Source organism: Hakea prostrata, chromosome 8, assembly GCF_041222555.1.
Source record: "Hakea prostrata isolate BN-2017 chromosome 8, UWA_Hpros_2, whole genome shotgun sequence".
Classification (NCBI taxonomy): Eukaryota; Viridiplantae; Streptophyta; class Magnoliopsida; order Proteales; family Proteaceae; genus Hakea; species Hakea prostrata.
In genome coordinates this window covers 17,907,931-17,925,655 of record NC_142607.1, presented here as the reverse complement: position 1 = coordinate 17,925,655, position 17,725 = coordinate 17,907,931, and the positions used below count along the sequence as shown (strand labels likewise).

General features: G+C 36.0%; 1 protein-coding gene and 1 pseudogene across 1 annotated transcript; one reads left to right on the top strand and one right to left on the bottom strand.

Annotated features, from left to right (window-relative positions):
* Positions 1–9,930: 9,930 nt before the first annotated feature.
* LOC149007343 (WUSCHEL-related homeobox 1-like) lies at positions 9,931–11,162 on the top strand (annotated as a pseudogene).
* A 2,165-nt stretch (positions 11,163–13,327) lies between these two features.
* Positions 13,328–14,441, bottom strand: LOC149007342 (agamous-like MADS-box protein AGL36). Its single transcript, XM_089164716.1, is given in 3 exon segments — positions 13,328–13,354; positions 13,356–13,795; positions 13,946–14,441. Coding segments are annotated over 3 exon segments (963 nt in total).
* Between the last annotated feature and the right edge of the window lie 3,284 nt (positions 14,442–17,725).

Genomic DNA, 17,725 nt, shown 5'->3' with positions numbered 1-17,725 from the left:
TTCCTGCCTAATTGATTCTCAACCTCTATCACAAAACGTTTGAAGCAATTTAATGCTTCATGACGGTGAACGATCAAATAAACGTAACCATATCGCGAATGATCATCTATAAAGGTGATAAAATAGGAGGCTCCATGTCTTGCTTTAACATTCATGGGTCCACAGATGTCAGAATGTACTAACTCTAATGGTTGAGTTGATTTGGGTGCCTTTCCAAAAGGCTTCCGATGAGCCTTTCTAGCCAGACAAAGTTCACATATGGGCAGGTCTACTTTAGCGAGTGAACCTAAAAGGCCGACTATAGCTAACCGTGACATCCTGTCCTTCCCAATGTGACCTAATCTAGAATGTCATTTTACAGATTCTATATTACTGTCAATAATTAAAGAAGAAGAATTAGAGATAACTGGAATCAAATCTAAGTTAAAAAATCCATTGTCAAGAATGCAGTGGCCCTTTATGGCCACTTCAAATAACAAATCCAAAGCATTGTTGGAAAAATTCAAAAGATATCCAAAACTTAAAAGTGTTGAAACCGAAACTAAATTATGCATTATGTCTGGTGCATAGAGTACATCATGGAGGATCAACGTGCGGCTTGCTCGTTCGTAAGCTAAGTTGGACTAATTCAATGCCAAATGTTGGCGCCATTTCCCATGTAGATTCTATGCATTCCCAATAACACTTTGCAATAATTTATGAAACTGTCTCTTTCCCGTGTGACGTTCGTGGTTGCTCCTGTATCAACAATCCAATCTGATTGTGTTAAGGCAACCAAAACATGTGTACTCACAAAGGTACAAAGAAAAGATAAAGATGGTACCTTCTTTGACTCAGAGCAATCATGAGCAAAATGTCCCTTCTTTTGGCAGTTGTAGCACGTTACTTGGACATGTCTTTCTTACACCCACACTTTCCACGTTTCTATTTGACCATTCCCTCCTTAGGTGCCGAGTTTCTGGTACCCTCCGATTCCCTCTCTTAAGTCCTTTACGTTTGGGTCATTTGTCCTTATGTGTACTTGCCTGAGCAACAAGAGCAGTTGTGCAAGTCGCCTCTAGGCACTCCGCTTCCATCTCAAGGTGTTGAGCTAGATCAACATATGTCTTGATGCTCTCAAGGTGAGCAAGTACTTATTTCATTGGTGCTCAGGAATCAGGTGGGGTCCTAATCAAGGCCTGCATTTGTTGCTCATCAGAAAGGTCATGTCCAGCATCTTTTAATTTACGAACCATTTCCTTGATAGTTCTGATGTGCTCAGTCATTTTATGCTTGGGGTCCATTCGGTACATCTCAAACTTGACGATCATACCTGGTTGTCTGGTTGTGGATGTACCACCAAAAGCACGCTTCAGCTCATCCTACATGGACTTAACTATAGGAAAAATCTTATATTCCCCTTGTAGGTCATCTTGTATGACACTTAGCATGGAGAATCGTGCACTTCGGTCTTTCTTAACCCAAGCATCATACATATCCTTATCTCTACGAGACTGGGTAGTCTCTCTTCCTAGGGGAGGATTGGTCGATTTAGTCATTTCTGTGCTAATATGCTCTAGGCTATCTTGGTCATTAAGGTAGTACTGGATTTTCCATTGCTCCTTCTCAAAGTTCTCATGACCAAGAAGTTTCTCACCTATGAGTAGGTCAACAATCACATTTTTAGAGGTCATCTATACTACATCTAGAATGCGAAAAAGACATAGTTAGTATATTTTTCACCACTCATTGGAATTTTTTCAAATTAATTATTCTTAATCCATACTATGGTGTCAATCATCTAACACTGTTCGATGTCAAATCCCATGCACTAATTATGTATTGAGAACAATTAATTTAAATTATTCCAGTAAAGTATACAGCAGAGGAATGGGCATCTCCAATCACATAATTGCACCATAGATATGGGTGCACAGAGGTCCCACTAGAGGAACCCAAAGTTTGGTACTTCTAATGACACATTGAATCAGTATAAGATTGTGATGTGTAGTGTGGTGGCAACCCTATTACATGGCTTCCAAAAAATAATTAAAATTTTCAACCCTTTAGTTACATTTCAAAGAATCCTACTACAATACTACTAGGATGTACCACAGTTTGCATCACTCTTAAATACTAACTCTAGCGAACATACATAAAATGTGTCATTATGGTAACACCAAATAGGATCTCTTCCATGAATAAATAATAAAAAAAGAATTATGATCTATTTTGGAAGAGATTGATTTTGCATCCACCAAATGGAGCGAATCAAAGGTGTAAACTGTCATGGGAAGGTTCCATTGCTAATTAATTTTTTTTGCATAATCATCATAGCAAAGAATGTTAAAATAATATAACAAACATGTCAATAAAGCTAATGATCACAAAAATTGCACAAAAACAAATTTTATGCAAAACAGAGAAATATGCAATCATAAATAACTCCAAGTTAATATCTTTCTAATTCAGAGACTAAACATGGTGCTAGAAGAACTCTATTAGTTCTCCCTTTTCTTTTAATAAAAAAAAATGTTAAGCACACAAAGCAGCGATCATCAAGAACTCCCCCTTTTTCTATAATCTTAAGAAATTTCTACTTGAAGGAAAAGAAAAGAAACTCTCTCATTCAATTTCATACCAAAGATTGGCTAGAGGCCAGACAATTGGTTAAGGATTAAATCTGACACTCATTCATGTCAATGGGGAAAATAAAACTCATGGTTTTCATCTTAAATCAATCAACACCCATGAAACTAGCCATTGCCCCAGCAACCTTAACCCCAACTTGGCTCTGATACCAATGTAAAACTAAATCAATAAAAGGAAGAATTCTAGATCCTTTACCTTATTGATGTTCTGCAATAGATCTACACATTGAAGGTCCCTCTTTGCGTTCCCTTTCTCATCTTTCAGCTTGTGAACTCTATATGTTATTTCCACGCTTTTAAATTGGTGAACCACAGTGATGGAGGTTCAGGATTAGCTTGGAAAATTTGTAGAGCATAAGAGAGTATTCTAAATCAGTGTGTTTCTGTTTAATTTTCCATCCCTCTATTTATAATGTTTTCCCTCAACCCTAATTCTTTAATTAGGATTTTTCTTAGACTCATCCAATAGAGGGAAATTTATATTTAGAGTCTTGTTTAGATTCAATTAAATAGAGGGGTAGTCATCTTAGATTACATACTGTCTTGCCGCCACCTATGACGCAAATTGTAGTGGGACCCACCCACTACTATTAACACTTCATTTTAGAATCTATCGTTTTCTTTCTCTCTTTCTCCCAAGCTTTCTCCCTCAAAGAAAACCAGAAGAGGTACGTTCGCTTCTTTCATGTGTCAATCTATCCATCTATCCAATTAATTTTTCTTTCCGAATCCAATTCATATTTATTCATTTAATATACTCTCATCCTTGATCAGTTGCACACAAAAATGAATTCAAACGGAAACCATGATGGATCATGTTTTAGACTTCAAGAAGATCAAGAAAAAGTACGTAGTGTCTTCTTTTCTTCCGTTTTGATATATTGTTTTCCCTCCCTCGATGTTTGTTATTGTTTTTGATAAGTCAGTTTCCATCGTCAGTTTCTTTGTCTTTTGGTTTGATAACTTCATATTAGGACCTTGCCAAGTTGTGCTAAGGTTGCTTTAGGTCCGCCTAGATTCAGGCTCGAATCGGAGTGCTTGTTGGTTACGGTATAAGAAAATATTAATGGCACCGTATACACAAGTTTGGACTTTTGCAAGTGTTTGATCTTACAAGTGGTATTAGAGTTAGGAACTCACAAGTTCGAATCCCCATTGGTGTTATTTGGGGGGATTTTTAGCTTTGGATCTGGGGAATTGTTAGGATCTCGTGCTAAGGTTGCCTATAATGAGAGTGCTTGCTAGCTATGACATAAGGAATGGGGGATGGGGGAATTGTAGGGACCTTATGCTATGGTTGCCTCGAACCAAAGTATTTATTGGCTATGTATAAGAAATGGGGGATGGGAGGATTGTTGGGACCTAGCCTATTCTAAGGTTGCCCTAGAGGTCTGCCCACATCCAAGTTCAAACCAGAGTGAAACCTTATTATTGTCTTAAAACTATTGCTGCAGTTAGTAAGAAAATACAACTAGAGTTTAAGTGGTTCGATTGATTAGAGTTTCAACTAGATCCATTCGGTAGGGAAGTTGGTGGTGTTTTACCTTATTCAGACCAAGGAAGTATCAATACATGCCACTAATGGGGAGATATAGTTGGGTTCCTTTCTGTTTGTTGGGTTCGAGTCTTGTGTATCACTTAAGTGTAGGTTATTGTAGATATGGTTTACAAGAATTGTGTAGATGGAGTTTACAAAGTTCACACATGGTTAGTGTTTTGGGGGTAATGGGGCATCTCTCTTAAGGAATTTATCAAGCTCCATAATGTATGATATGGGCATAAATCATTCCTTAGGGTTTAAAGTCGATTGCTACAAAACTCCACTGCAATGAGAGAGAGAAAGAGAGAGGAGTTGTTGTTTCATGTATATTGTTGTATTTCTTACATTGAGATGTATTATTGTTAACAAGTTTTCTTTTTGTGGTCAGATAAACTGGGATGTCATAATCGCCAGTGGAACACTAGCACCTGACCTTCTCCCTGAACTACAATGTGTTGATGGATTTCCTTTTCAACCCTATGAGTTAGATCTTGCATTACAATATTTGGTTGATCAACAACAATTACATTCTGTTGCAAAACAACAAATGGGGGAATTACTAGATGATAATAGAGCCTTTAGTGAGTGGTTAGAGAATGCAATATTGGAGTAGCCAGCTACTCCAAATAGTAAAGAAGATGCAGAGGACTTATTGACACCTGACATGGACTTGGAAAAGCAAACATTTGTTGAGGCAGTTGCCCCCTCAATTGGGAACCCAAAATTTTCACACAATGAGAAACTAATGTAAGATATAGAACTTCCACTAAGGTGCTATTTGATCCCACCCCAAAAGATCTCCTTCTAGATTATCTGGGTAATAAAGAAAGTGGCATAAATATTCCTACGAACATGGTAGAAAATTTTCATCTCTACAACGTTGAGCTATGGTTACTACCAAGTGCATACTTGTGTCCATTTCTTGCTTCTCATCATTTAGTTTTAAAATTTTCTTCCTAAAATTGATCAATAACATTGCTTTAATCCAGTTATGTGAAATAGATTGATTCTAACTTTTCATGTTTTTTTCTTCTTCCTATTAATAGGGGCTGATTTACTGGTTGCTAGGGTGAAAAAATCCCTTTATTTCTTTGCCACCCTGAGAAAAGTTCACGAAAAAGGTCAATATCACTTCGTGCCGTCACAAAACAAAATGGATTTTGGAGGTCGAGCAATGATGATAAATGTGTCAAAGACAAACTACAAAGTCGGAAGACAATAGGGAATTCAAAGCAGTTGACATATCATCAGTATGTCGATAGTGCCAATCCCACATCTAAAGGACGCAAAAAAATTGATTGGATAATGCATGAGTATCGAAAAACAAAGGTAAAAATTTGCATTCTTAATCTCATGCCAAGAAAATATAGATACAACATGTCTTTTTGGCTGATGTATCAGATTCTAACTAAATATGCATGTGATGTTGTGTATCAGGCTTCGAAAATGGCAGTATGCGAGATTAAAAGACTGAGAAAAGCTAGTTCTTCAAAATATGGCCTTGATACTCTGATAGTTTGACTATAAAAGTCATGATCCATCAACCACCCTCATTTTCTATGAAAATCTTGTACACAAATTCAAAAGAAATAAAGCAAAATAGAGAGCACTCTTCCCCGTGGATGTAGGTTGGTCACATCGATCAACTAAACCATGTAAAATCTTGTGTCTTTTGTCTCTCTTTCTTTTTTCTTCTTTTTCTCCTTAGGTTCCAATGCTCTACCTTGATTAAAACATTAACACTTCCTTAAAAATGATACTCAGCCAGATTTAGATTAATAGTCATGGCCTAGAATGGTGTGGATTATCACATTTCCCAAGCATCACTAATCTGAATTTTTAGATGGTGTACTAAGCTTTAATGCATTGGTCTAGCATACACAAAATGGTATCCAATTAGACTGGAATTAGTGGTGGAACATAAAAGTGGCTAAGTTTTTATATGTGTATTTTATTTTATGTTTAGCCCTGTCAATTAACTAGGGTCGTATCTCATTATTGATATGGGAAAATATATGATTAGCCCACAGGTGAAGGAAATCTTGGAGTGATTTCTAGTAAACGTGGCATATCATATGATTAGCCCAACACATCATATCGCTTGTTGCAGGAACGGGTTACATATTCTTCTCTTAAAACCTTTCACCAAATGTTTAAGAAAGGGAAGTCCCCACTATAATTAACATCAGATATTTTCCCCCACTTCTTTGGAAATCTGCTTTTATTTTCCCTTTCTGCATATCGTGTATATCTAATCTACAGTTTTTAATAAATTCACTCATGGTAGAAAGTAACGTATTAAAATCCCTCTTGCACCATCATTTGTGAAGACAGGGAAACTTTGAAAAGAGAAAAGCATTAACAACAAGCCATAGTGTAAATCCTAAACAATGAAACAGAACTGTTGTGGTCCTCAATTGGGAGGTGAGCCAATGGATATTCCAAACTTAAGATTAAATGTTATAATATAATCTTGAATGAGGGAAAGAAAATGACTTATAACAACCGCAAAACTGATGCAAAGTTGATGACAGTTGTATAAAACAAATAAAACTAGACTATCAACATTACAAAGAAAATTGCTTGAGGTAATGATCGGTGATGAGAGAATAGCTAAAACAAAGAGGTCAGCCCACACTAACTCGTCTGTGAACACAAGTTGTTCAGTACATTGTGTGTGTGTGTGTGTGTGTGTGTGCACGTAAAGGAATGAAGAAGACGATGAGTGAATAGGTGTAGGGGGTATTTGAGTAATTGAAGCTGTAAATTTAAAATGAGGTGTTGGGGGTATTTAAGTAGTTTAATATTAAGAGGGTATTTGAGTAATTACACGTTCCAGATATGAATTGAGGGTAAAATGGTCATTATACCATATTGAGGGTAATATGGACATTTCACACTTGACTTAATAGAATGTTGGATGGAAAGTCATGAGCGTGCAACTTGTAATTTCAAGAGTGCAATTTGTAATTTAAGGCACTAAAGCATGCAACCTAGAATTTAGGCCTCACTAAAGCGTACAATTTGTAATTTACTCAAATACTTAGATGAAAATCTAAAAACTTTTAGGTAGCATTTTATATTTTATTAATAACATCCGCCCCCTTCTAAGTTCCATAGCTACAAAATGTTTTAAAAATTCTTGTAGCAAAAAAAAAGAAACACTAAATAATCCAATTATATGTTTAGAAGAAAAGCTAGTTTTCATATTACCAACTGTGGCTTAAAGAGAGGGAATATATTCTTTTCCTCAATGGCAAAACTTCTTCAAAAGTTAAGAGTTTTGATGAGTTCGCCTTATGCTCCGTATTCTCTGAGAGTCCATTAGTAAGAAGTCCATCAGTTACCTTTTCTTTAGGTATTTTTTTTATTTGCTCCCCCATTTAAGGGTTGATAATAGGATGAAGCACAAGATTAATTTAATAAATTAATATTAGGAAGTTATTTTGATTATTGTATTTTGGGACTTAATAAAGACTAACTGAGACTATTGGTTGTGGTATATATAATTTAAACCATTTAAGGAAGCCAACAAGAATTTTGACCCAACTTAAGTAAAATATTTATAAAAAACTACTCTTAATTAAAAAAAGTAAAAAAAAAAAAAGAAAGGAAAAAACAAGTTTATAAGTTAGAGTAGTATGATTCCAACATAATTGACATTGTGGACAAGCACACACATGAAGATCCCTCCTAATTTGCATGAGGGGACCATGGTCCCCCTCCCTGGGGAAGCTTCACCCCCGGAGTTTGAAGACAATTCTTTTATGTAGTCTTATCGTAGCAATATTTACTGAGACAAAAACTATTTCAATATCTTGACCTTAAATTACAATCCGACCACTGTACCAAAACTTGCCCCTACCAAGCACTTTGATCTCTTCCGTACAAAATGCCAATTGCAAATTTGAGATAAGATGTAATAAGATCTCTATAAGTGGCAAGTAATTTTTCTTTTTATTTATCTATTTATTTATTTTTATCTGAGGTTTATTTGGGCCAGCTTATGTGCACATTGACTATATCCTCAGGAGAGCTTTCATTTAATTAATATAGGCAATGCTTTGCCTCTGGCCCCAAGGGAATTCAAACTTTGACTTCCTATGTGGAAGCATTGGTCTTTTACCAACTGAGCCACCTCTCAAAGTTGAGTGGCAAAGAATTTCATATCATACTATCATACTACTTTTATAAAAGTATGAACTCATTGGACACGTCTAACATTTCGTTTCCCTCCAATACCCCCATTGTATTCAAGCAATTAGACATTTATATTAGTAATAAATAATGTCTATAATGGTCAATTAAAATCCTTGAAATTATTTGAATCACTTTAATTGTCAATTTTTCCCCTTCTTGTTTTTCAAATAAAATCATTAACAGTCAAAGAAATATGAAGAGTTTCTCCCAAAAACTAAGAAATATTAATTGAGGAAGAAGAAACTGTATTAAAAACATTTAATCAAAATCACGCATTTTAAAGACAAACTAATTCCAACTTTAGTTGTTATTAACAGGTTCACTTATGCATAGGTTATTCAACTTCCATGGCCACGATGATTGATAAATACCTCGTGCATTTGCACGTGACACTTTTACTACAAGGGACACTGTTACATTTCGTTTCTTTCTAATACCCTTTTGTATTCAATCAATTAGACATTTGCATTAATAATAAATGATGTTTATAATGGTCAATTAAAATCTTGAAATTATTTGAATCAATTTTCTCCCTTTCTCATTTTTCAAAGAAACCATTAACAACCAAAGGAATGTGAAGAGTTTTTCCAAACCAAAAAACCGATAAATGTTTATTGAGGAAGAAGAAACTGAATTAAAAATATTTAATCAAAATCACGCATTTAAAAGATAAATTTATTCTAAATTCCAAACATTAGCTGTTGTTGACAAGTTCACTTATGCATAGGCCATTCAACTTCCATGGTTAATACATGATAATTGATAAATACCTCGTGCATTTGCACATGACACTTTTTTTATATTTATATATATATATATATATATATATATATATATATATATATATATATATATATATATATATATATATATATATATATAGAGAGAGAGAGAGAGAGAGAGAGAGAGAGAGAGAGAGAGAGAGAAATTGTTTATTCAACTACCAATATATGCAAAGATCCCAACTACCAATATATGCAAAGATCCAGTCCTTTATGAATGGTACTTAGAATTTTATCCGGTTCATTTCTGACAAGAAAATAGACCATTCATTTCCTTATGAATAAAAAACTTTTTACCTTCTAAATATCAATCATTTGATCTGATAAATGAACACATGTCTCTCATTCATGAGGAAACGAATGGTCTATTTTGTTGTCAGCAATGGACTGGACCCACCCTTCCCCTCCCTACAAAAAAATAAAAAATGAAGAAGAGGAAATCGCCAACCTTTTCCTGAATTCCACGCTTCCATGATGCCTGTGCTTTTCTTTTTTCTCCTTACCCTCTCCATTCTGAATTTGCCTGTCAAACTATTTTTTTCTCTATTATCTCTCCGTTTCTGTACAACCCAGTCAACATCATCTCCTCTCGCTTCACTTTTTTCTCTTTATATCACAATATTCTTTCTCCCTCCTCTCACTTCTTTCATACCATCTGCAACTAAGCAACTACCCTCTTAGAACCCATTACTAAACTCAGACTTCAACTGATACTGAAGCTAACTGGTTAGCCAAAAATGTGGATGACGAGCTGCAACGATGGTAGTAATGGATTCAACATGCATTTTCTGATTCCTTCAACAGCAGGAAACTAATTAGTCCTCTCCTGCCAAGGCCTACTTCTAATACCAATCTCCTCCCATATTTAGGTAATTTTAATTTCTCCAGCTTGAGGTTGTTTCTGAGCCTGGGTCTTTGATTTTGATTTATGTTTTTAAACTGTATCCTGTCGCAGCAGCAACCATTACTGAGCAAAGCAAGAGAGAGTTCGATATTGCACAACTTGTGAATAGAAGATGGATCCCTACACCTGAGCAGTAAAGGGCCTTAAGAAGATTTGTATCAGCTGATCAAATCAAACAAATCACTGCACAGCTTCGTCGTTTTGGTAACATTGAAGGCAAGAATGTGTTTTACTGATCATTTCAGAATAAGAAGGCAAGAGAAAGACAGAAACGCCGTCGTGGTTTGGAATCTCTTCCTGCTATTGATCAGCAACAACAACAGCACCATGAAAGAAAGATTCAGGTACCTATGATTTCATATACCCAGATGGAATATACTCATACAATCTGAGTTGGGGGCTTACAAGAACTTGTTTTCTAAATTCAGAAACGGTTTCCCTGGTTTTTTTTTTTTTTTTTAATTTGTTGTTTATGAAAAGCTTTTCTCTGTGCAGGTTCAATTAAGTAGGAGTGTGGGCTATGAAGTAAAACAAAACAGGAACTGGGTTCTCCTACAAGCTGCAGTACATTTGCAGAGGTATCCTCCTATGTATCTCCATTGTGCGTAACTCTTTTAGCTAGAAAAAAGAGAAATCTAAAAGTAATTATACTTTTTATAGAGCTAATATAAGACTGACTAAAGTTCACAAGGTAGGTTATATGAAAACATGAGAAGGAGGGAACACAGAGAGAGTAAAGTAAACAAAGGCTTCGTATGTTAATGTTGGGAAACTAAAAGGGCTTAAAAGCTGCACTCCTTCCTTTCTGTCGGGCCTGTTGTTATGAAACTGAGCCGTGGCTTTGGACTTTTGTGCCTAGTTTTAATTAATTCACTCTTCCTTCTTAGCTTCTTTAATTTTTCTTTCTTGTGTCTCAAGAATCTGTACTATTGCAAAGAGCTGCCCTAGCAGAAAGTAGAGCAGATAGATGGGTTCAGGTTCAGTTTGCAGAAACCCATGCCACGTGTTATATGATGCCTTTTATCTCGTTCTCCTCCTCGCTCTACTACAGCTACAACAAACCCACAGCTCATGATTACCGAAGAGAGTCTCCGGGAAAACCTTGAGATCAGTTATAAAAACAATGAGGAATTGTGGAGATTCTAACACACTTCAGCTCTTCCCTCTGCATAGCAGTTTGGTGATGGTGTAAAGGAAGCCAAGCTAAATGAATAGAGACTTCACTCCACACCATTTTTTTGAGTTCCTTCCTATGAAGAGTTTTATAAGGAGAATAACTTAGTATACCTTACCCATTTGTCATAATGCATGTGAGAGACAAGATGATGGGTCTGGTTTAGATTTTGTGCATAAAGAACTTAGAACACCAAAATAAATATTAGGGACTAGCATAAAAAAAAAGCTTCTATTTTTAATTTTAGTTCCATAAGTATAATATTTTGTGGAATCAGTTGCAGTGGTTCAAACTGGAACCCTACCACTGGGACTGTTCTGCCCCTTTTTATATATTATATCTGAATAAATTAGACCAAACTAGATGCTTAATCTACCATGATCAAGAGTAGCTCAAACCATAGTGTGATCTTGGTGTAGCCAGTCGGTGGAGGAAACCCTAACTTCCCCCCCCCCCCTCCTTAGGAAACCCTCATTGTAAAAATTTTGTCCACTAGTATATAGCATTCACTTAACTTAATGTGAACATGTAGAAGATCTTTACAAGACATCATGAATTCAGATAAGAAGGTACCCATCAACCTAATTAACCCACTTTCATATCGCATATGTGCATGATATTTCAATTTCTGAATCTTTAGTGGTAGATGAAGAAGTTACTTATCATCACAAGCACCAAGTACCTTATATATGTCAAGCTTGTGTAACTGGTCTAAAGGAAGTTACTTTTCTTGAGTACTATTTATCTGAGATTGCACGGAAGGGAGAGATCCAAATTTCCCATTTGTTTCTAGGGATTTGGTTCTTTCTTCAGTATAGTGTTAACCAGTTAGAAAGAAGAAGACAAGAACAAGAAGAAGAAGAAGAAAATAAATAAATTGACTTGAGAGGATTCAGATAGAGTGTAGAGGGAGAAAAAGTGAAATGGTACTGTTGGGTATTGCCTTTTTTAGGGTTGATAGTTGGGAAGGACCAAAGGTGGGGTCATTGTTTCAGTCTGAGTAAGAAAGCTGCTTGGAGGTGGAAGGAGCTGATGATGTTGTTGTCTTATTGGGGACATAAGAGTGGAAGTGCCGACGAATGAAACAGACCCAACCAAGCTTTTTCTGGAGCGATTAATGTTGAACACTAAAACACTAAGATCTCATAAGATTATGGTCAGTTTTCTAGCAACCTGCAACACCAAATCTCGATCCCACCATTCTTTTCTTCCTCTGGTCAGTTTTTAGCAACCTGCAACACCCAATTCAAACCCGATCTCCCACCATTCTTTTCTTTCTCTTTCTTCAACCTTCTCTTCCACTTGTTGCTTTCCTTTGTCCTCTTAATAATATTACACAGACATTTAGGTTTGAGAACTTGAGAGAGAAAAGGTAAAGAGATCACCACTCTATTTCAAGTTCCAGATGACTTTCAATTGACATGTAGACACCCACAGAGAAAGAAAAGCTCAGTAAGGACCAGTTACTCTTTCCAGGCCTCCATGATGACTCATATCTTCAAAAAAAAGCTTAAAATTTTACCAAATGCCCACACAAATAAAAATAAACAGAGGGTATAAAAAACAGTTTTCCTTCATGAATTGATGCAGCTATCCAATCAAATCACACCTGACATATCCTAGTTTCAAATTCTTTAGAACAGCTAGCCTTTGTCTTTAATAATTGGGGTTTGCCTCATTTGGGAGGTCTCACATAAATTAAAAGGAAATAAAATATCAGAGAATGATATGTGATTTGCAGGAGGAGGAATAAGGAGGATGAGTTGACAGAGGTGAGAGACAACCAGAGAAGAAGAGCTGAGAATCTACAACAACAAAAATTGACCACACCTAAATATACATTTTCATCAAGAGCCTTCATTGGACCGGTACACAGGATGTTTCAGAAACCACAACAAAACCCTAATATCAATCGTTTCTGATTCTTCTGAAGCTTTCAACATATTAACTAAGTATTCAATTTATATACGGAAAGAAATATAAACTAGAACTTGAACCCTAATATCCCTTCTCTTTAATCAGAAATTATTCTGAAACCATACTTACGTTAATTCATCTAACAGTTAATAACCCTAATACCCAAGTCCCAAGAACAATCTAGGGTCGTTTCTCATCCAGAGTACCATGCATGGCGATGATAATCCTGCAAATCTGAAAAGTCATCGATCTGGTTTAGCTGCTGTGCATAACATGGGGGAGGAAAGTAGCAAGGCTTGTTGATCATGGTCATCTCATCAACCGTTGGAAACTTGGAATTATAACACATCTGATTAGAGATTGGAGCTACCATAGCAGAAGGATGATAAGGAATATTACCAGTACTGGATGTACCATAACAATTTCCCATGCCATTCATACCGTTGATCATAAGAGATGAATCCAAAGGATAACAGGGTTGGTGGTGGCAATGGTTCATCATCTGCATCTGCATCTGCATGTTGTGATCCATCGTAGAACTACTACTGTAAGAATCTCTGTAAGGAGCAGCAGAAAGAGGAAGTGAGAGAGGACTGTTTTGATTCAGTGGAGGAACAGAGTATTCTATCAACCCAGCAACATCATCATCCAACACATAGTCGAGGTAGTTCCCTCCTTCGTCGAGATCAATTATAGCATTCAACCCAGTAAAATCATCATCCAACACAAAGTCGTGGTTCCCTCCTCTATTGATATTAATCATAGCATTCAACCCAGTAACAGCATCATCCGACACATAGTAGTTGTGGTTCCCTCCTTCGTCGAGATCAATCCTAGCCTTCACAAATTCCATCTTTGAATCCAATGATGCAGCAAGGTTCTTGAGCTGATCAGTAGAAAGATTGTTTAGACGATCGTCCCAGGTAGGATACTTTGTCTTAATATTTTGTTGTCGCAGCTCTGTCAACTCCCTTCCGAGCTTCTTGATTTGGTCTTCGAAGAATTCTGGAACACCAATGTGACGATTAATCCCTCTTCCATCAGTAGCTGTGCAGTTCCTATTCCTGAATTGATCGATGATGTGAAGAACATCTTCCCTTTTCTCCGGCCAAGTCTCTGCTTCTTCGTTCAAACCAGTACCTTTCATGGGGTATACGATCAAACATGCATCAACACCACAAAGTGTAGAAAACTCGTAAGTTTTCTTTATCAAACCCTTCTTTCTCTTTAGAAAAGTAATGTTGCGTGATCTTTCCTTCCCAATCAATTCATACTTCACCTTTGCACGACCCATCCTTCAGCGACTTCAAGTACTTTTCGATCTCTATGAATTTGTATGTTCCTTCAGCGACTTCAAGTACTGTTCGATCTCTATGAATTTGTATGTTCAGATTTCCTTCTATTTTAACCTTTTTCTCAAAGATTTTTCTGTTAGAGATTCTCTATGAATTTGAATCGATTGTGTTAGCGATTCTGTAATGTATCGATTGTGTTTTTGTATTCTTTTTGGAGAAGTATTAAGACAACCGTTTGAGATTTTAGGATTCAAAATTATTATTTTATTTTAATACTGTATTTTTGAAATTTGAAATTTGAAATTTGAAATTTGAAATTATTCCGGAGGTAGTTTTTAGGGTATTTTAATCCGACATATTTACTCATAAGGCCAATAAATTTACTTTATTAGATTTGTTTTCTTATTTCTGTAGAATTTTAAGACATAAAAGAAACTGAAAAAAAAATTACAAAACGGTCTCTTTCCTTCTTTTTCTTTATTTTGTTAAATTTTTATCATGGGTGGTTTCCAAAGATGGGCGAGTGATGAGTGACTTCTGGGAGTGTGAGGTGAAATATATGGTTTTAAGAATATGTGTAGGGTAAAATGGTAATTGTCATTTGTTTTAGTACAAGCTGAGGGTATTATAGTCATTTCATATCTGACATTAACATCCATGTGATTAAATTAGTTTTAACTAAACTCAAATGTAATTTTAGCAATTAAAGGCACCAGACCCAATTTTAAACCCTACTAAAGGGGAGTCCGGATCAGCGATCCCGTTGTGCTCCCCGACCCTTCCTGACCACAAAGATCAGTGGGGCCCACAGTGAAAAACACTTTTTGGAAAAAATTTAAAAAAAAAAAAACTTTTTTCCACCAGTGGGACCCATTGGTTTTTGTGGTCAGTAAGCTATGAGGGAGCACTCTGTACTTCTCCGATGGGGAGATGATCCGAATTCGCTAAAGGGACCCTAATCTAGGCCGCGACAATTTTTTGGAAACTACACGCTCATCTTTGTCTCGTGCAATTGGACCAAGTGCATTTGGGTGGCAGGATCGTTGGGTCAAAGAACCAAACATCTAACCCATGAATTATTAATTTAGAACATGTGTAGTGAGGTGTTAAAAAACACGAGTTTGGACAAAAAAAACAAAGCGGTGGTTCTTTTCATTTTCATACTTCATTATAGCATATTACTTTGTTTGAGTAGAATAGAATAAAACTTGCTTAACAAATGAAAGAACTAAACCCTATAGATTACTTTTCAATAGAAATACACGAGTAAATGACCTAGAGGGCCTGTTTGGTTACATGAATCTAAGATTTGAATATCTGAATTCACAAATGGAAGATTTATACCCATTTGGTTGTGTGAATTCCTGGATTCATGAAATCTAGAGATTCTCTTTTTTACACTAAAAACGTGAATCTGCAGATTTGTGGGTATGAGGTGAAATCCAAATATTTCACCCTTATTATAAAAGCGTTAAACATTTGAACCATGACTCCATAAATATTTTTTCAGAATGAATCTACAAATTTCATTCCAAAGATTCAAGCTAACCAAGCAGTTAATTTTATGAACTATGTCTCCATAGATTTGAAATCTCTAGATTTTTTAAATCTCCAGACTTAAGTAACCATGGAGATGTTGGTATGAGTCCCTATTTGCTTGATATTTCAGCAATTTGCTTACCGACGTTATTATGTGCAAGGGTATATAATGAACTTCCAAGGAGTGCAGGATGGAATGTGGGGATGACTTAGATTGTGTTATCTTGAAGCTAGACAAGTCTTACATGGTGAAATGGTGGAGGCTAGTTTGCTGGTGATAAGCAAGGGACTAAAACAAGCCAAAGCAAACCACATTGCTATCCTAGGCTCTCCAGGGTCTCCACCCATCTTTAGATTAGATGTGTCTCAATTTAGTAGTAAATATTTTGAAGCGTTGTTCTTTCTTCCCTAGGGTTTCTTTTAGTTATATTCCTAGAAGTGGTAATGGCTATGCTGATTTCCTTGCTAAAGGTGTTTGTAGGTTATCTCTAGATAGATCCTGGTGGAGTATACCACATTTGTTTATTGTGGATTCTTCCCATTTGTATAGGTCTTTTGACTTTAACTCTTTCATTTAATTTAATCGTTACTTGTTTGTTTTGGTCAAAAAAAAAAAAAAACCACATTGCTATCCAGGAGATTTGGTGTAACGAGGACATACTCCAATATCTACATAAGCCACAACAAACTTGGCCCTTGATAATAACACTAGTTTTAGTTTCTATTTTGCTGGATGTCTATGGAACTATATTTTGTAACTTTAAACCTCCAACACTGAAGGATTACTATACAAACTTAGCAGATCTAGATATAACAGACGGTACAAACAATAGTGGTAACCGTAACTCTCTCTAATTAAGTTTATTTCTACTTTTTTTTAGGGGGAAAAAAGAGAGAGACCCTAATGTATATTTTTCAAGGAAAATTAATAGTTAAAGACGAAAATCAAACACTAAAGAGAGTTAAACAAAGGAAGATTGCTAAATGCTTAAATTTCAAACAGCTGATTATCATTAATAAAATGGTAAAAAGCTTGTCTTCATTCTACATTTATACCCATTTAGGACAACATGTCTCAGAAATTTTTTTACGTTCATACTCATTTAGGACAATCTGTTTAAAAAAAAAATTTATTGGAATTCCGCCTAAATTGATAATAACTCATCTATATCCATCCAAACATAATGCTATGCAGATATAACGGAGTCCGGATCAGCACATATAATGGAGTCCGGATCAGCACCCCGTTAGGGGAGCGCTTTGTGCTTCCCGATGGGTTTTCCACCACAAAAACATGTGGGACCCACAGGGTAAAAATCATAAAACATAAAAATAAAAATGAAAACATCACCAATCCCTGTGGGTCCCACATGTTTTTGTGGTGGAAAACCCGTCAGGGAGCACAGAGTGCTTCCCTCACGGGGTGCAAATCTGGACTCTATCCAATACGAATCTTACGTTTGCACAAGAGTATCTACTACAAACCAACCATTTTAGACTCAAAACTTCACATATGCATTGATATTTCATACTAGACTCATTCTTAAGGGATCACTGTTTTGTCACAATGCTGAAAAGATTATAGTAAAAGCACTCAAGTCTCTTCTCATTTCAAGCAGTTCATGATATTGAAGAACAGTTAGCAGTTCATACGCCAGAGCATTTGCAGTAACGCAGCCAACAAATATCAACAATAGATCCCAAGACCAACAAATGGCTTCAGAAAATTCGTTCGCCAATGGTG